Source organism: Bubalus bubalis, chromosome 2 (assembly GCF_019923935.1).
Source record: "Bubalus bubalis isolate 160015118507 breed Murrah chromosome 2, NDDB_SH_1, whole genome shotgun sequence".
Lineage (NCBI taxonomy): Eukaryota > Metazoa > Chordata > Mammalia > Artiodactyla > Bovidae > Bubalus > Bubalus bubalis.
This window is the reverse complement of record NC_059158.1, coordinates 181938641-181959153: the sequence shown is the minus strand read 5'-3', so window position 1 is coordinate 181959153 and position 20513 is coordinate 181938641. Positions and strand designations below refer to the sequence as shown.

Here is a 20513-nt window from a genome sequence, read left to right as displayed (position 1 = left end):
TTTATTTATTTTTGGCCACACTACACGGCCTGCAGGATCTTATTTCCCCAACCAGGGATCAAACCTGTGCCCCCTGCAGATGGAAGGGCAGAGTTCTAACCACTGGACCACGAGGGAAGTCCCAAGAGCTTCCCACTATAGAATAGACTAGGTCTTAAGGTCAGATGGACAGAAGCCTCTGGGTTTCTGGGACCAGGGGCCACAGCCAGAGATGCCTTTGCTCTTTGAAAGGGGCTTGGCTGGAGAGGGGACAGGGGAAACAGTGAGCCTGGAGTTGAAGTTGGAGGAGTGGGAAGGGCTGGGGGCAGAGGGAACCAGGGAAGGTGAGGCTGCTAGGCAAGGGTCCGGCAGGGAATTCTCTGGCAAGGAGGTGGTTTCCAGGGCCTGCCCACCCTCTGCCTATCACCTGCTGTGGCTCCCATCTCCCCGGGCGCCTCCAGGTGGCTCCAGCCCTTTGCTCTTGTTCCAGAAGACGGGGGTTTGAACGTGCTGACTCGGAGTACACAGATAAGCTGCAACACTACACCAGCGGCCACAGTACGTATACCTCGGCGGGGCCGGCACCCTGGGATCCTTCACTTGTCAGCTCCGCAGCAACCTCTCCAGCCTCCTTTGTCTTCCTCCTCCCTTGCTGCATGCTCATGAGCATGCTGTTCCTTCTGCCTGGAGCACTCTCCCCTGTCTTGTCCTGGCTAGCTCACTCACTCCCTCAGGCTTCATCATATACAAACCCCTCTGAGAAGCCGTCCTTGATCCCCACTCTATCCTGGATGCACAGCGCCCCCACCTGGCTGCATGGTGATGGTCGTCTCCCTGTCCCTCCACCATTATAGTGGGGCCCTCGGGGACCTGAAATCGTGTCTGACAGTCACCACCACCTCCCCGGTGTCAGGTGGCTGCCCAGCACACAGCAGGCACCAGACAGATTGGCAGAATAAATATCAGGTATGCCAAAATGTTCGTTCAGGTTTTTCCATAAGATGGTATGGGAAATGAAATTTTGGGCCAACCCACTACATGATCTGAGTGAGACGATGAGGACCCCAGGCTCTGACCACAGAGGGGAGAGAAGGGAGCCTGGAGGCCCATTCTTGTACCACTCAGTGACTCCTTGGCTGCCTCTTCCCGACCCCTACACCGTGCCCCCATTTCCTTCACTGTCCCATGCCACCTTCGGCCAGGGCTGAGGGCACATGTGCCAGACACACCCAGAGCAGATGTCTCCTCCCAGGGGCACCAAGTAGAGAGAAGAACAGAGTGTAGATTCCTCTTCGTCTGATCTTGGCAGAACCAACAATCTGTATGGGGGAGAGGAGATATTGGATCCTCACTTTGGCTCACTTGGCAAATGGGAATTCCAAGTGGGTCCCCTATAGGCTCTCAAACTGTACTCAGTGGGGTGCCCTAGAGCTTCTCAGATGGTCCCCAAGTGAGGGGATCATCCACGCATCCCTTCAGTTGTCACATATTTGTTGTGGCCCATTATGTACATCAGGCTCTGCTCCAGGTGCTAGGGACACACAAGTAAACAAAGCCCATATTCCTGCCCTGGTGGAACTTATATTCTAGTGGGAGGGATGGTAAAACTACTACATTTAGAATGGATAAACAAGGTCCACATGGATCGGGCGGAGAAGGCAATGGCACCCCACTCCAGTACTCTTGCCTGGAAAATCCCATGGATGGAGGAGCCTGGTGGGCTGCAGTCCATGGGGTCGCGAAGAGTCGGACACGACTGAGCGACTTCCCTTTCACTTTTCACTTTCATGCATTGGAGAAGGGAATGGCACCCCACTCCAGTGTTCTTGCCTGGAGAATCCCAGGGACGGGGGAGCCTGGTGGGCTGCCGTCTATGGGGTCGCACAGAGTTGGACACGACTGAAGCGACTTAGCAGCAGCAGCAGCAGCATGGATCGGGCAGGGAACTATACTCAATATGCCGTGATACACCATAGTGGAAAAGAATCTAAAAAAGAATGTATATATGTGTATAACTTAGTCACTTTGCTGTACAGCAGAGATTGGCACAGCACAGTAAATCAACTATACTTCAATTTTTTAAAAGTGACAGGTATTTTTAAAATAAATGCAAAATATTGATAAACTTTAGAAAATAGGGCTTACATTTTCTGCAAGATTAAAAGAATTCTGAAGATTGGTTGTACATCAGTATGACTGTACTTAATAATACTGAACTGCACGTTTTGAAATGGTTAAAATTGTGTAGTTTATATTATGCATATTTTACCACAATTTTTAAAAAGAATATAATAAAAAATCCTAGGAAATTTTTTAAATACATGCAATAAATGAGCAAAGTGTATGATATATCAGAAGATGAAAGTGCTGTGGGAAAAAAGCAAGATAGGAAAGGGTGATTCAGAGCTGCAGGGGTTCAGTTTCATTTCAGTCGCTCAGTTGTGTCCAACCCTTTGCAGTTCCATGGACTGCAGCATGCCAGGCTTCCCTGTCCATCACCAACTCTCAGAGCTTGTTCCATCGAGTCGGTGATGCCATCCAACCATCTCATCCTCTGTCGTCCCCTTCTCCTCCTGCCTTCAATCTTTCCAAGCATCTGAGTCTTTTCCAGTGAATCAGTTCTTCACATCAGGTGGCCAAAGTAGTGGAGTTTCAGCTTCAGCATCAGTCCTTCCAATGAATATTCAGGACTGATTTCCTTTAGGATGGACTGGTTGGATCTCCTTACAGTCCAAGGGACTCTCAAGAGTCTTCTCCAACACCACAGTTCAAAAGCAGGCTCAGCTTTCTTTATAGTCCAACTCTCACATCCATACATGACTGCTGGAAAAACCATAGCCTTGACTAGCCAGACCTTTGTTGACAAAGTAATGTCTGCTTTTAATATGCTATCTAGGTTGGTCATAGCTTTTCTTCCAAGGAGCAAGCATCTTTTAATTTCATGGCTGCAGTCACCATCTGCAGTGATTTTGGAGCCCAAAAAAGTAAAGTCTCTCACCTTTTCCATTTTTTCCCCATCTATTTGCCATGAAATGATGGGACCAGATGCCATGATCTTGTTTTCTGAATGTTGAGTTTTAAGCCGACTTTTTCTCTCTCCTCTTTCATCAAGAGGCTCTTTAGTTCTTCTTCACTTCTTCATTTTGCAATGCCAAAGAATGTTCAAACTACCGCACAATTGTACTCACCTCACACCCCAGCAAAGTAATGCTCAGAATTCTCCAAGCAGGGGTTAGAGCAGTGTTTTTAATGTTAATTTGGGAATGCTGTGCTGGGTCTTTGTTGCTGTGCACAGGCTTTCTGTAGTTGCCAAGAGAAGGGGATCCTCCCCAGCTGTGGTGTGTGGGCTCTAGGTCTCGAGGGCTTCAGGAGTTGCAGCACGTCGGCTCAGTAGTTGTGGCACACGGGCTTACTTGCCCTGGGGCATGTGGAATCTTCCTGGGCCAGGGATCGAACTCATGTCCCCTGCAATGGCAGGCGGATTCTTAGCCACTGGACCACCAGGGAAGTCCGGGCCTTGGTTTTTATTCTGAGTGAAATGAGACGCCTCTGGAAGGGTCTGAGAAAAAGACGGACATGCTCGGAGTTACAGTTTTCACAGGACTTCTCTGACTGCCCTGTGGAACATGGACTGGGCGGTGCCAGGCAGGGATGGAGCAGGGGCCGGGAGGTGGCTGTTGGGATAATCCAGGGAAGATAGGATGGTGGCTGGACCAGGGTGGCAGCGAGGGAAGTGGTGGGAAGGCAGTGGGTTCGGACACACTTTGAAAGTAGACCAATGGATTCGCTGCAGGGCTAGATACGGAGTGTGCGATAAAGAGCAGAGTCAAGGAGTTCTTGATATTAAGTCTGTGTGTGTGTGTGTGTGTGCAGGCGCACACATGCTTTGCTCAGTCGTGTCCGACTCTTTGCAACCCCATGAACTGTAGCCCACCAGGCTCCTCTGTCCATGGAATTTTCCAAGCAAGAATTTTGGAGTGGGTAGCCATTTCCTGCTGTAGGGGATCTTCCCGACCTGGGGATCAAATCTGTGTCACTTACGTCTCCTGCACTGGTAAGCAGATTCTTTACCACTGCGCCACCTGGGAGGCCCCTCTGGGTAAGACTTAATTTGAAGTAAACGTTGCTGAGCTTAAAAATCATTTTTAGACATCACTGTAAAATTATTAAACCATTAAAATTTCCAGAAGACAATCTAGGTAACTATTTAATTGATACGTGGAGGGAAAAGCACTTTCTAAGCACAAAAGCAATGAAAGGATCATAAGACAAAAGTGGACAAATTTAACTACACAGAAATAAAAATCCACCTGTATGTGAAAAATAAAACTCATAAATTCCATCGCCCCAGCCTGTTCCCCAAGTAATAAAATCATGATGGTAGATATAGCTAAACATATTGTGTTCCATACTTTAATGCTCAACGTGTATTTCCTCATTTAACCCTGGTCATTTCCCACTTTGAATATGAGGAAACCAAGGCACAGAGAGGTCGCGCAGTTGTGCGGGGCAAACGCTAGGGTACAAACACAGTCTTGGCCACTCTGTGCTCCCTACACCCTTCTGAGTAAGACAGGCTCACACGCTCCATCACCTGGAGGCATTCAGGAGCATCACTGTTTAGAGCAGCAAGTCAGTAGCAAGGAAAACAGGTGACAGCAGGGATTTATTTTAAAAATAGACTCCAGAATAAAACGTGTTGTTCATAAATCAACACATTCTCAAGCTCATGCTCCTACTCTCTGCATCTGAGCAGGATTTTGTTGTTTTGTTTTTTTCTCAAAACACTGCCAGCCCCGTGATCACATATCGACCAGCAACCTTGTGTGGCTGGGACAGAGGAGGAAGCTGAGGCCTGGCTATGTGTGTGACCAACCCAAGGTCACCCTCATGGGCTCGTGTTTTCCATTGTCCAGCAAATGCTGAATGAGTGCTGACATCTATGGTGCCTGGACGTGGAGCCAGAGGGATGCACCGGGTTTCTCAACCCTACTTTGCTACCGGCCAGCTCAGTGTGACCTTAGGGAAGTCACTGGAAGCTCAGGAAAAACCATTCTGATCCTTGGCATCCTTATGTGGGAAGTAGCAGGAATGATGCTTCTTTCACAGAGTTTTGAGGAGTAAATGAATTAATGGATGTTGAAGTGCTTTGTAATAATAATATTTAATAATAACCAACTCCTCATGATAACAATTAACAATTATTCAGTGCTTTCTGGTTGCCAAATACTGAACGAAACCTTTTCAAAAGATTCTCATTTAATCTCTGCAACCCCCTTACAAGATAGGGGATTTGTTTATTATCTCCATTTTGCAGATGAAAAAAAGTGAGATACGGAGAGGTGAAGTAACTTGCCCAAGGGCACACGGCCAGATCAATACAGTGATTGATCCTGAATTCATACTCATAAAGCAACTTATTTGTGACCATTATTGCTGGCAGATCCAGAATGCAAATCCAGGTCTCTGGATGCCTGGTTCCTCCTCCCCTCATCTTGAATTTTCCACATGGGTTCAGGATGGCATGTGACCCTGTTGGTGACCCTGACAGTCATAAATCATCCAAACAGTAGCCTAATATTTTCTGAAGACTCTTGCCTGCCGAGGTTCTCATCCAACTGCAGTTCAGAAAATGTCCTTCCTGGGAGCCAAATGTCCTTCCTTGTGCAAAGCTCTGGCCACAAGGAGCTCACATTCTATCCCAAGACACAGGTGGGGAAGCACCCAAAATAAACCGGTAGCTTGGCATTTGTAAGTGTAGACTTTCAAGGCAGACAACCTGGATTCAATCAACACTTCTGCCACTAACTAGCTATGCCCATGTCCCCTTAGGCAAATTATTTCACCTTATTCATTCATTTATGGCTGCACTGGGTCTTCACTGCTGTGCACAGGCTTTCTCTAGTTTTGGTGAGCGGGGGCTACTCTTCGTGGCGGTGCCCAGGCTTCTCACTGCAGTGACTTCTCTCGTCTCGGAGCACAAGCCCAGTGGTTGCAGCGCACGGGCTTAGTTGCTCTGCAGCAGGTGGGACCTTCCCAGACCAGGAATCGAAATTGTGTCCCCTGCATTGTCAGGCAGATTCTTAACCACTGGACCACCAGGGAAGTTCCATTTAGCCTTTCTTATACCAGTTTCTTCATCAAAAAGAGGGGGACTGTTAGGTTGAAACCAAATGAAATGGCCATTTTTGTAGATCAGTTCAGTTCAGTTCAGTCACTCAGTCGTGTCCGACTCTTTGCGACCCCATGAATCTCAGTGCGCCAGGCCTCCCTGTCCATCACCAACTCCCGGAGTTCACCCAAATTCATGTCCATCGAGTCAGTGATGCCATCCAACCATCTCATCCTCTGTCGTCCCCTTCTCCTCCTGCCCCCAGTCCCTCCCAGCATCAGGGTCTTTTCTAATGAGTCAACTCTTCACATGAGGTGGCCAAAGTATTGGAGTTTCAGCTTCAGCATCAGTCCTTCCAATGAACACCCAGGACTGATCTCCTTTAGGATGGACTGGTTGGATCTCCTTGCTGTCCAAGGGACTCTCAAGAGTCTTCTCCAACACCATAGTTCAAAAGCATCAATTCTTCGGTGCTCATCTTTCTTCATAGTCCAATTCTCACATCCATACATGACCACTGGAAAAACCATAGCCTTGACTAGACGGACCTTTGTTGGCAAAGTAAAGTCTCTGCTTTTTATATGCTATCTAGGTTGGTCATAACTTTCCTTCCAAGGAGTAAGCGTCTTTTAATTTCATCCCTGCAATCACCATCTTCAGTCATGTTGGAGCCCAAAAAAATAAAGTCTGACACTGTTTCCACTGTTTCTCCATTTATTTGCCATGAAGTGATGGGACTGGATGCCATGATCTTTGTTTTCTGAATGTTGAGCTTTAAGCCAACTTTTTCACTCTCCACTTTCATCAAGAGGGTTTTTAGTTCCTCTTCACTTTCTGCCATAAGGGTGGTGTCATCTGCATATCTGAGGTTATTGATATTTCTCCTGGCAATCTTGATTCCAGCTTGTGCTTCTTCCAGCCCAGCGTTTCTCATGATGTACTCTGCATATAAGTTAAATAAGCAGGGTGACAATATACAGCCTTGACGTACTCCTTTTCCTACTAGGAACCAGTCTGTTGTTCCATGTAGATCAGGAGGAGTCAAATATTGACAGTTTCGTAGGGCTCAGTCTAATAGTAGTATTTACCCAGAAAGATTGTCAGGGAAGATTAATTGGGTTGATACCTATTAGTGCCTAGAACAGGGTCTGCTATGTGGTGAAACAATGCTAAACTGTGAGCCAATCATGTTATCAATGGTGAGGCGAAAGCAGAGTGTCACCGAAGCAGGAACTGCAGCACTCAGAGCCATATAGTCAAAAAGTATTTATTAAGTACCTACTGTATACCACCCTCAAATATACTCTAGAGAAAACATTTTAGAGCAAGGGCTCATAACTTGAGAGTTCATAACTCCTAGAGCTTCCAGGGCCTATAAACATTCCAAAATTGCATGCTGACCATGGGCGCATGCACACTTGTGTGGATTCTTGGCCAGGAAGCAGAATTCATAGCTTTCATAAAATTCCCAAAGGTATTTGTGACCCCAAACAGGTAGAGAGAGAAAACAAGGGCATGTCAATGAGTAAGGCTAGTGTTCTTCCAGTGAGCATTTATTGAGCACCGTCTATGTGCCAGGCCCTGGGATTTAGCAAGAACAAGACAGACATGGCCTCTGTGCCCCTGGGGGAGAGAGGGGCAAAGCCCTCACAGGCAAGAGAGTGTTCCAGAAAGGGGTGGTGGGGGACTGTGGGCCTGTGAATCCAGGAGCCCTGGCACGAGGTAGAAAAGTCATACAGACATCTGTGGGAGTGGGTGTGGGGACAGAGCAGTGGCAGCCTGAGAAGGCCTTGGCCCCCTCTGGAGGGACCCAGGCAGGCTGCACAGAGGAGGTGGCATTCGACCTGGACACAAAGGTAGAAGAGGGTGCTCCAGGTAGAGGGAACCACACAAACAGAAGCAGAGAGGCCAGAAACTGCGAGGCGTGTCCGGGACCTCTGGTAAGTAATTCCTTGTGCGGGCATGCGAGTAGCAGGGAGCTGTCAGTGGAGACCACTACGGAGGAAGGCCAGATGAAGGCACTCGCCTTTAAGGACCTCCTTTAAGCCAGAGGTCCCCAGGGACAGTTTCATGGAAGAGAATTTTTCCACAGACCAGTGGCAGGGGTGGAGGGAAGATTCAAGTGCATCACATTTACTGTGATTTCTATTATGATTTTTATTTCTATTATGATTATTAGTGTATGTTAATCACTCGGTCGTGTCCAACTGTTTGCAACCCTGTCCATGGAATTCTCTAGGCAAGAATACTGGAGTGGGTTGCCATGCCCTCCTTCAGGGGATCTTCCCAACCCAGGGATCAAACTCAGGCCTCCTGAATTGCTGGCAGATTCTTTACCATTCGAGTCACCAGGGAAGCCCTCTGTTATTATTACATTGTGATACATAATGAAATAATTCTACAATTCACTATAATGCAGAATGAGTGGGAGCCCTGAGCTTGTTTTCCTGCAACTAGATGGTCCCATTTTGGGGTGATGGGAGAGTGATCAGTTCAGTCGCTCAGTCGTGTTCAATTCTTTGTGATCCCATGGACTGCAGCATGCCAGCCTTCCTTGTCCATCACCAACTTACTCAAACTTACCACCCAGAACTTACTCAAACTCATGTCCATCGAGTCGGTGATGCTATCCCACCATCTCATCCTCTGTCGTCCCCTTCTCCTCCCTGCTCTGGGGAGAGTGATCGAGAGCAGCTCTAGATACAGATGAAGCTTTGCTCACTTGCTTGCCGCTCACCTCCTACTGTGTGGCCTGGTTCCTAACTGGTACCAGTCCAAGTGGCCCGAGGGGGTTGGGGACCCCTGCTGTAAGTGATGGAGCCCTCCTGACTAGCACTCCTGTCCAAGGCTTGGGGACAGCATCTGACTGGTTGGAGGCATCCAAGCAGGCTTTGAGCTCCCTGAACTGACCCATTCCTAACCTCCCTCCCCATTTGGCCCAGGAGGAAGAGCTTCCCCTAGTTCTGTTGTCAGGGAAGTGAAAAGTCAGTCACCAAGGGCCACAGCCCAGATGCTGAGTCTGGGCGAAAAAAGAGAGCCTCTCTGCGGGAGCTGATGCCCCTGTTCTGGGGAGGGCTGACTCGGGGGAGGAGGAATCACAGATGAATCCAGGAGGAGGAAGCATGGACCAGATCTGGGTGGGTTTCCTTCAGGAAGCAGTGAGCTTGGTGATTCAGAGCAGTGGCCCTCGACTCAATTCTGGCAGACCTGGATTCAAATGTTGGCTGTGCCAGTTGCTAGCCGTGTGGCCTTGGACAAATTACTTAGCCTCTCTGAGCTAAAGTTTTCTCTCATGTGAAATGAGAATAATGATCTCATTCAAAAAACTAAGATCATGGCATCCACTCCCATCACTTCATGACAAATAGATGGGGGGGGGAGTGGAATCAGTGACTGATTTTATTATCTTGGGCTCCAGAATTACTGCAAACGGTGACTTCAGCCACGAAATTAAAAGATCCTTCCTCTTTGGAAGAAAATCTATGACAAATGTAGACAACATATTAAAGAGCAGAGACATCACTTTGCCAACAAAGGTCCGTCTAGTCAAAGCTATTGTTTTTCCAATAGTCATTTCCTATCATAAATGACCATTACTATTGATGTGAGAGTTGGACCATAAAGAAGGCTGAGCGCAGAAGAATTGATCCTTTCAAATTCTGGTGTTGGAGAAGACTCTTGAGAGTCCCTTGGACTGCAAGGAGATCAAACCAGTCAATCCTAAAGGAAATCAGTCCTGAATATTCACTGGAAAGGCTGATGCTATAGCTGAAGCTCCAGTACTTTGGTCACCTGATGCAAATTGCCAAGACCCAGAACCTGATGCTGGGAAAGACTGAGGGTAGGAGGAGAAGGGGGCGACAGAGGACGAGATGGAATCACCCATTCAATCAATAGACACGAGTTTGAGCAAACTCAGGGACATGGTGAAGGACAGGGAAGCCTGACGTGCTGAAGTCCTTGGGGTTGCAGAGAGTTGGACAGGACTTAGCAACTAAACAACAACCTCTAGGGGCTGTTGGGTAGTGGAGATGGGATTATACACATAAAGAGTGTGGCACAGTGTTGGGCAGAGACAAAGGGATCAGAAGGTGGAAACTGGTGTTGTTATTCTTCCATGTCTATCATCCAGATTCTGTCAATCTACAGACACTGAGCGTCAACCGTGTGCAGTGTGCCAGGGAGGGAGGGAAGAGAAAAAAATGGGCACCCATCCCCCCTTCCCAGGCTCCCACGATGGTGGGGTTTTCAAATCCTCTCACTTAAGTACTATAGTTTTATTTTTTATTATTTAGGTTGTGCTGGGTTTATCGTTGTGGCACATGGGCTCTATAGTTGCAGCACACAGGCTTAGTTACCCCACGGTATGTGGGATCTTAGTTCCCCAATCAGGGCTCGAACTCGAGTCCGCTGCATCGGAAGGCAGTAACCACTGGACCACCAGGAAAGTTGCAAGATGGTGGTTCTTAACCTCTTTTGAGGTCAGAGGCTCCTCTAAGTCTGCTAAAAGTTTTGGATCCTATGCCCAGAGAAACACAAATGTACATATGTATGTGTATAAAATTATAAGGGAAATCCAGAAAAAAATTCTATATTCAGAGATAGATTTTTGGAGGACTTTTATTTTCAACCATATTTATTTCCATAATTTTAAATTATAAAGAGCATAAATTGTTTTTCTAATCCAAAAAGACAATAATAATGTATTCCATTTCAGCAGCCCCACTCAACCCATCCTGGGCCTGCCAAGTGGTTCACAGACCCAAATTAAGAAAACTCTGACCTAAAGGGCTAGGCAGACACCCACATAAATAATACAAAATAAAACTAATGTGTTAGAGCAGTGGTTGGCAAGCTTTTCTGTAAAGGGTCAGACAGTAAATATTTTAGGCTTTGCAGGCCTTATGGTCTCTGTTGTAATTGATCAACTCAGCCACTGGAGCGGGAAAGCGGTCACAGACAAAGGAATGTGTGTGGCTGTGTGCCAATAAAACTTTATTTATGACACTTTATTACAAAACAGGCAGTGGGCCATTTTGCCAACCCCTGTGTTAGAGGTTCCAGCTCTTAGATGACGGGAATGTCTGAACTAGAGGCTGAGAGTGGTCAACTAACAAGTCCAAAGTCACGGAGCTGAGCAGGGTTGTGGCCCCACTCACCAACCATCCAACCTTGCTATGGTCCAGGGACTCCAGCACCCAACTCCTAGAGCTGCTGCTCCCAAACTCATAGCTCCTGGAGCAGGGGGAGAATGCGGGCTGGGGACCCAGAGGAAGGCCCCAGCTGGGTGAGAGCCAGATGGTCTGGGAAGTGGAAGACTAGTCATCTGGGAGGAGGAAGGAGGGATCGTCTTTCCCTTCCTTCAAAGCACGTTGCTGACTCACTGCTGAGGTCAGAATTGGGTCTTTAGTATCCAAGTTACCATCTTCCTTTCTGCATCAAAAATAAAAATCCAGATCAGATCAGGAATTAAATTCATATGCCCCATGTCCAGCCTCCTGCTGATCACCAAGGAATATGAGATCCAGAAAAGTTTGAGACCTGGCTAGCAGAGGGACCCAGGAGGGGGGCCTAGGAGCTGTGGGTACTCAGATGCTTGTGAGGCAGCCCCTCCAGTGCCTGGGATGCCTGAGGCAGCCAAAAAGTCTCCTGAGCGGAGAGAAGGCTTGAATTAGGCCTTGAAAAGCAGGGAGATCACCTTAGCAAAAGACCAAGAACATGGTCTGTTGCCTGCTCTTTCTGTATTTTTGTTCCAATTCCCTCTGCTCCTTTCTTGTCTTCCTCTTCCTTTACTTTGCACCCCCTGATTCTCTATCACAAACGTGACAAGCCTATCTATCCTTTCATGCCCATGCTCGAACAGACGTTAATCAATCCCCACAGTCTTTTAGCTGCTGGAGGAAGCCCTTATTAATCAATTACAGTTGGAACAAAAACTAGAACCTATTTGCTATCCCTGCTGACCTTTCTGTTCCCCTCACCCTCTACTTAGCCCAGTGCCCACCTGCTCACTGAGACCCAGAGAGGTCAAGTGAAAATGCAAGGGGTTGCCCAGCTCTTCCTGGGGCCCTGTGGGAGAGTCCTTCCCTCCGCAGAAGGACTGGTTCACACTTTTGCATCTGTCCACCTCTTGAGTCTGTGCATGTGACTGAGCCTGACCTTCTCTCCCAGTGACCCCAGGCATGAAGATCTATATCGACCCCTTCACCTACGAAGACCCCAATGAGGCAGTGCGGGAGTTTGCCAAGGAAATTGACATCTCCTGTGTCAAAATTGAGCAGGTGATCGGAGCAGGTAGGTGACTGGTACCCTCCCAAGTACTATGGCCTCAGCTATGGGTGTTGGGGGGGCGGGGACCACCCCAATGTGTACTCCTGGGGTGGAGGGTAGGATGCCTCAGAGAACCCTCCAAGGCCTGAAGACTCAGAATATCCAAGGTGCAAGGGCTCCCAAAGATGTCCAGTAAAACTACCTCATCGTCACCTGAGGAAACAGGCCCAGGGAAGGAGCTTGCTCACATCAGAGACCGAGCTAGTTCTGGGACCCAGTACTCTGGACTCTGTCTAATGCTTTGTCCTTCCTGCCATTCATCCCAGGTCCTTTGCTCCATCTGCCCAGGTCCCCCTACTTCCTCACCCCACACCCAGCCAAACACCACGGGTTGGCCACGAAGGGTTTACCCTTCCTCCTGAAGGTGGCTGAGACTCTTTGAGGCCCTTGCATTCTCTAAAGGGATTCTGTGTCTGCAAGGATTAACTGGCCCCAGGGGCAGAGGTGAAAGGGAAGAGGGAGGCGGCGCTTCCACCTGCTGAGTGACATCCTGCCTCTTCGGTGTGCCTGTCCCAGGGGAGTTTGGTGAGGTATGCAGCGGCCACCTGAAGCTGCCGGGCAAGAGAGAGATCTTCGTGGCCATCAAGACCCTCAAGTCGGGCTATACCGAGAAGCAGCGCCGGGACTTTCTGAGCGAGGCCTCCATCATGGGCCAGTTCGACCATCCCAACGTCATCCACCTGGAGGGCGTGGTCACCAAAAGCACACCTGTGATGATCATCACTGAGTTCATGGAAAACGGCTCCCTGGACTCCTTCCTCCGGGTAGGGAAAGCCAAGAGTGGTGGGGCAGGAAGAACAGTGGTGAGCATAGCTTTATGCTGTCAAAGCCTGAAGGGTCTCGGAAAGATCATGGTCAAGAATGGCTTGCTCGCTGCCACTTTCTATTCCTTTATCCACGGCGTGCATGCGTGCTGTCACTTCAGTTGTGTCTTGACTCTTTGCCACCCTATGGACTGTGGCTGTCCAGGCTCCTCTGTCCATGGGATTCTCCGGGCAAGAATACTGGAGTGGGTTGCCAAGCCCTCCTCCAGGGAACCTTCCTGACCCAGGGATAGAGGGATTGAATTCATGACAGGCATTGCTAATAAATCCCAGACTCTCTCCCACTAAACCCAGAAGCAATCTCAGAATCTTTCTCTATCAGGGAAACCACAGCCAGTTGATCAGCGTTGGCATACAACCTGAAATCTGTTCCCTCCAAGCACTTAGCCAGCCTTCTCATGACGCCCAAGAGGAAAACTGAGGCTCTCAGAGAAGTAGAGTGTGCCCGAGGTTACCCAGAGGCTCGAGATGAGAGCCAGGACTGGATCCAGGTCTCCTGACCCTTAGTCCAGAGTTTTCACCAGGTTTGGATTTCCCCAAAGCTATACAGGGAGAGAGTTTGGAGCACAAGGCAACAGAGGAAAGCTTCCAGGCCCCCCAAGAAGTCACAGCAACCAGCTAGACAAAGAGCACTGACTAGGAATCAGAAGTATGCCATTGGAAGGGGAGGGATAAACTGGAAGATTGGAATTACACATACATACTACTATAAATAAAATCTTTTGCATCATCAGGGTCTTCTCCAGTGAGTCAGATGCTGGGAAAGATTGAAGGCAAAAGCAGAAGAGGGCACCAGAGGATGAGATTGTTAGATGGCATCACTGACTCAATACACATGAACTTGGGTAAACTCTGGAAGATAGTGAGGGACAGGGAGGCCTGGCATGCTGGAGCCCATGGGATCAGAAAGAGTCAGAAAGGACTTAGAAATGAACAACAACATATATATATATATACACACACACCTATAAGATAACTAATAAGGACCTACTGTATAGCACAGGGAATTGTACTCAGTACTTTGTAATGACCTATATGGGAAAAGAATCTAAAAAAAGAGTGGGTATACGTATAACTGATTCACTTTGGTGTACACCTGAAACTAACACCGCATTGTAAATCAGTTATACTGCAATAAAAAAAAAATTTTTTTTAAGAAGTATGCCATTGAACTACTTGCTATTTAACAAATATTTATTAAGCACCTAGTATGTGCCAGGAGCCCTTCATGCACCTTCTTGTTGAACACTGAGTACCCTAGAAGTTGGGCATTACTTATTCCCATTTAACACACAGTTGAGGAAACAGGGGCTTCCCTGGTAGCTCAGCTGGTAAAGAATCTGCCTGCAATGCAGGAGACCCCAGTTCAATTCCTAGGTTGGAAAGATCTGCTGGAGAAGGGATAGACTACCCACTCCAGTATTCTTGGGCTTCCCTGGTGGCTCAGCTGGTAAAGAATCCACTTGCAATGCAGGAGACCTGGGTTCGATCAGTGGGTTGGGAAGAGCCCCTGGAGAAGGGAAAGGCCTGGTATTCTGGCCTGGAGAATTCCATGGACTGTATAGTCCATGGGGTTGCAAAGAATCAGACATGACTGAGTGACTTTGACTGTCAAGACTCTGAGAGTTAGGTCACATGTCCAAAGTTGCACAGCCAGCAAGGGAAAAAGCCAGAATCCAGCCAGCCCCAGAGTCCATATTCTCTCCACCACCCTGAAACCAGCCTCTCCTGGGCCTCTGTAAGGCCCCTGAGCCACAGGGAGCCCAGGCCAGGGCAACAGGGGCCCAGTCTGGTGTCCCACTGTGAGAATGCTCCAGAGATCTGACGCACGCTCTTCCATTCACTCTGTGTTTCCTCCACTTCTCCCAAAGCAAAATGACGGGCAGTTCACAGTCATCCAGCTGGTGGGCATGCTGCGGGGCATCGCGGCTGGCATGAAGTACCTGGCCGACATGAACTACGTCCACCGCGACCTGGCCGCCCGCAACATCCTTGTTAACAGCAACCTGGTCTGCAAGGTGTCTGACTTCGGGCTCTCACGCTTTCTGGAGGACGATACCTCAGATCCCACGTACACCAGCGCCCTGGTAAGACAGAGGCAGGGAACAGTGGAGCCGCGGGGCTGGGAAAGAGGGCGGACATCCGTCTCGTCCCACAACACGTTCTCACCGACACTTGCTCATGCCAAGCGCTGTTCTGAGCCCTGGAGAGGTAGAGACATAAACCCCGACTTCTGCCCTCTTGGAGCTCACAGGCTGGTGGACACAGGTGTGCAGAGCACTACCGAGCAATGGGGCTAAGAGTCAGACACCAGACTTAGGAGGCAGAGGAAGGCTTGCTAAAGGGAATGATAGCTGAGCTGAAAGCCAAGTGCCAGTAAAAGTTGGCCAGATGCTGTATTCTCATGGGTGGGTATGACTGGCACACAAGCTGTCAGGGAAAGTGGTGGGCAACCATGCTGGAGAGGTAGGCAGGGCCACATCTCGGAGACCCTTGATTGCCCAAGCTCAGGACTCTCTCCTGAAAGCTGTTGGGGTTGTTGAAGAGTTGCAGGGAGGCGGGGTGGGGTGGGGGTGGCTGTTTTGATTTTGGCTGTGCTGGGTCTTCACTGAGGCACGCAATCGTGGCTTCTCTAGTGGCAGCTCCAGAGCATGGGCTCAGTAGTTGCCGCAGATGGGCTTCGTTGCCCCACTGCATGTGGGATCCTAGTTCCCCAGCCAGAGATCAAACCCATGTCCCCTGCATTGGAAAGATGAATTCTTAACCACTAGACCACCAGGGAAGGCCCTGTTGAAGAATTTTAAACAGAAAGGAATCAGACAGTACCTGCCCTCAAAGATCTCAGAGGTAGTTCAAGTGGAAACAGTGAAAAAGTGAAATGAAAGTGTTAGTTGCTCAGTCGTGTCTGCCTCTTTGCGAACCCATGGACTGTAGCCCGCCAGGCTCCTCTGTCTGTGGGATTCTCCAGTCAAGAATACTGGAGTGGGTTGCCATCCCCTTCTCCAGGGAAATCTTCCTGACCCAGGAATCAAACCCAGGTCTCCAGCATTCAGGTGGAATCTTTACCATCTGAGCCACCAGGGAAGTGGAGGCAGGCAAGCAGGCAAATGAGATGAGTACCGCTCTCCGGGAGACAAGTGCGTCCTGATGACCTCAGTCGTAGGAGTAACAGCATGAGCCACCCTTTGTGGACTTAGGGAAAGGTGTGCATAGGGACTTCAAGGATGAGGAGATTACCAGATGACAGGGTGGGAAAAGGCGCTTCATGCAGAGAGAAGGTCACAGGCACGTGTCCGCAGGTCCGGACCAGGAGGGCGAGTCTAGGGAAGCAGTAAGGCACTTTGTGACTGTGCAGCACGGGGCGGAGGGTCGGGAGCTTCGCCAGCAGAGGCCATTCGGCTCAGCCTCCCATCCATTGACACTCCCCGTTCTGCTCCCCAGGGTGGGAAGATCCCCATCCGCTGGACAGCCCCAGAGGCCATCCAGTACCGGAAGTTCACCTCGGCCAGTGACGTCTGGAGCTACGGCATCGTCATGTGGGAGGTGATGTCCTACGGTGAACGGCCCTACTGGGACATGACCAACCAAGACGTAAGTCTGCAAGGAGGTGGGCGCGGCCTCTCTGGCCAGCCAGGCAGGAGGGGAAGACCTAGAACTCTTGGGCTTTTTCTCGACTTTCAGCAGGTAGGACCGAGGTCTCTGAGATCCTGGGTCCGGGCAGCTCCCAGCACAGTGTTGGTTGATTCAAACATCTGCACAGGACCCTGGACTCTCCAGGGGGGTCAGCAGTAGAAAAGGCCCATGCATGCATGCTAAGTCGCTTCATTCGTGTCCAGCCCTTTGCGACCTGTAGACTGTAGCCAGCCAGCTCCTCTGTCCGTGGGATTCTCCAGGCAAGAATACTGGAGAGGGGCTGCCATTCTCTTCTCCAGGGGATCTTCCCAAGCCAAGGATCAAACCCGCGTCTCTTATGTTTCCTGCGTTGGCAGGCAGGTTCATTACCACTAGCGCCACCTGGGAAGCCCAGGAAAAGCCCACCCATCCACAAATAAGCAAATCTTCAGGATGCAGCCACCTGTGGCCAACCCTAAGCGACCATGTCTGCCCCTCAGGAGTTCACCACCCATATGAGGGACAGGACAGTCATTCAGGGAACCAGATGGAGTTATCAGGTGCTATGTATGGTCAGGTGGTAAAGTGAAGAAGGCAGGCATCAAACCCTGCAGGTGCTCAGGAAAGGGAACATGGGCACAATTAGCCATGAGGTCTACACCGACAGCTGGGACTCAAACAGTAGTGAGACTTGAAGACGTGAGGACTTCCAGTGGAAGGAACAGCCTGTGCCAAGGCCCAGAAGCGGGATGACAAGGGGTCATGTTGGGGAGCAGTGGAAAGTTGGTCAGAACGGTTGCTGAGGTTCAGTAATGGGGTGTTTGAAGGTCCCCCTCTAGGAATTCTGATTTGCAACAATGCAGAACAGGGAATACTTGAGCAGGGAAGATACCCACAGTCAAGCTGGGGAAGACAAATTTGGCCCTGTGGGCAGAACAGCTTGGAGAGGTGTTTGGGCTCCTTTCCCCTAACAGAGCAGCCGAAGGGGGTTGCTCACAGGAGGGTGGGCCTGGTGGACCCTGAGGCAGAGGGTATCTTGGGGTGCTGAGTGGAAGGGGAGCCAGACGCCCAGCTTCCAGGCCAGACTGAAGTCAGAGATGGTGGGAACCCAGGAGAGGCGCATACTGGGGCTGCCTCCAGGAAGTGGAGATGGTTGCCACGGCGCAACCAAATAAGCCTGTCCTGCAACGCACTGGGGGCAAGACCAGAGAACAGATGCTCTTACCTCACCCCCGCAACCCCTCCCTGCCCCTCCCCAGGTAATCAACGCCATAGAACAGGACTACCGGCTACCACCGCCCATGGACTGCCCGAGCGCGCTGCACCAGCTCATGCTGGACTGCTGGCAGAAGGACCGCAACCACCGGCCCAAGTTCGGCCAGATCGTCAACACGCTGGACAAGATGATCCGCAACCCCAACAGCCTCAAAGCCATGGCGCCGCTCTCTTCCGGGTACGCCCCCCAGCCCCGCCCCTTTCCCCAGCGCCGCCTGGCCCCGCCCACTCCTGGGATAGCTGAATTGGGATGGGAAGGACAGTGCTAGGGTTTTTTGGGAGGCTGCCTGCCTTGCCGTGCAGGGTGCAGGGCACAGGCTATCCTGAGGAGGAGAAGGAAGCCCAAGATGGGTGGTAGAGAAAGCATCTTTTAAAACGTGGTCAGAGAGGACAAGGTTTAAAGGAAATTATCGGTATCTTTTTGTAAAATATTTATTTGGCTGTGCTGGATCTTGGATGTGGCTTGCAAGATCTTTGGTTGTAGCATGTGGGAGATCTTGTTCCCTGACCAGGGGTGGAACCAGGGGACCCCCTGCATTGGGAGTTTGGAGTCCTAGCCACTGGACCACCAGTGAAGTCCCAGTTCTCAGAATCTTGGTGAATAGATTTACTCCTCACTCAGGTTCCTACTTCACACTTAAATCTGGACCCTCTAACTTGCATTTGCATCCTCCTCGACACAGCCATGCTCACACACACACACAGTCCTACACACATACATGAACGCACATTTGGGCACAAATGCTCATGCTTATGCTCACAATCTCACACACATAGATACACTCATTCCCAAGTTCTCACACATACACACAACCATACATAACTGAGCACACACATTCAGAAGTACTCACATACCACAGAAAACACAGGCACGCATGCCCCCACACTGGGGCTGCCTTCCTCATAGCAGAGACTGGCTCAGGTGCACAGGCGTTAGCTTCAATGATCCGGGTGCTTCCCTTTGCCCAGTGGTCCCAGAGCACCCTGCATCAGACCTGCAGCCAACCCTCGCTCTCCCTGGGTAGCTTCCACAGGCCGGTGCCAGCCCTGCACATCCTTACTCTTCAGGACCCTTGACCACACGGGCTGTCTGAGGGGTGTCTGGCTGGATGTCCTCAGGGTCCAGGGCTGGCTGTGTCCAGAGACTCCCTGGGCCCAAGTTCTTCACCTGCCAGGAGATGTCCGTGTTTGCCCCTTCCCATCCCTCCTCACCACAACCCTGCCTCAGCCACTCCTGATTCTCTGGATAAAAATTATTCTGAGCTTTTAGCCTCATGATGGTCACTTCACACCTTGCCTGCCCAGAAGTCATTCCCACCAGCCCCACCAGCTGTGTCTGGACTTTGGAGATGTGGTCCACAAGATCGGCTTCCTGTAGCATAGCCAGGGTAGGGGAGGACAGAGAAGGACATTGGGAGAGGAAATGACAAGTACTCCGCACAGTGATGGGACTTTCCTGGCAGTCCAGTGGCTAAGACTCTGCACGGCCAAATGCAGAGTGTCTGGGTTTGATCTCTGGTCAGGGAACTAGATCCCACATGTCACAGCTAAGAGTTGGCATGCCACAACTAAGACCAGGCATAAATAGATGATAGATAGATAAAATCAGCACAATTAGTCCAACTGAAACCCCTCCCCCAAAGCAGCAGCATGGAGACATGTCCCCGCCTCACCGCTGTGGTCCAGCCTCTCAGCAGTCCCCTAGAGGCTTCCCTAGACTGTCCAGATGGCCCCAGCTTTGAGACCTGCACACATACTCACTCTCACCTACTCACACATACACGTGTGCACATTTATGTGGGTTCAGACTCACACCTGCTCTCGCATAGAAGTGGTCACATGTATACACACTGTGTTCACACACATGGATGCACACGGGCAGGTACACATGCAGCCTGCACCTGTGCCCACGCCCACACTTACCCTCACCCCTAGGTCAGCAAATGCACTGACCGTACCTGTCGCCCACCCCACCCCCTAGAATCAACCTGCCATTGCTGGACCGCACGATCCCTGACTACACCAGCTTTAACACGGTGGACGAGTGGCTGGAGGCCATCAAGATGGGGCAGTACAAGGAGAGCTTCGCCAATGCCGGCTTCACCTCCTTCGATGTCGTGTCACAGATGATGATGGAGTAAGTGCCCAGCCGCCTCCACCCACCGCCGTGAGCCCCCCTCCCCACCCATCCTGCCAAGCAGGGGGGCTCTGGAGAGTGAGGAATAGATAGTGTCCCAGCAGGGATATGGGGGACCAAGGAGCAAGATGGCCAATGCAGAAATCACATTCTTATCAATACCCGGGTCTCCTGCCACCCACGGGCTTTTCAATTCAGTTCAGTTGCTCAGTCGTGTCCAACTCTTTGCAACCCCATGGACTGC

At 50.2% G+C, this 20513-nt stretch overlaps 1 protein-coding gene across 3 annotated transcripts in view; it reads left to right on the top strand.

Moving 5' to 3' along the window:
• EPHB2 (EPH receptor B2) overlaps window positions 1–20513 on the top strand; it is a 226802-nt gene that overhangs the window by 195923 nt on the left and 10366 nt on the right. For 2 of the 3 annotated variants that reach the window (XM_025278756.3, XM_044938132.2), the window contains exons 9-15: window positions 470–537; window positions 12263–12385; window positions 12938–13185; window positions 15117–15332; window positions 16687–16836; window positions 18117–18310; window positions 20114–20269. In XM_025278756.3, the coding sequence (XP_025134541.1) occupies window positions 470–537; window positions 12263–12385; window positions 12938–13185; window positions 15117–15332; window positions 16687–16836; window positions 18117–18310; window positions 20114–20269 (1155 nt within the window). The remainder of the gene's footprint in view (window positions 1–469; window positions 538–12262; window positions 12386–12937; window positions 13186–15116; window positions 15333–16686; window positions 16837–18116; window positions 18311–20113; window positions 20270–20513) is intronic. The other variant, XM_025278758.3, reaches the window with a different exon arrangement.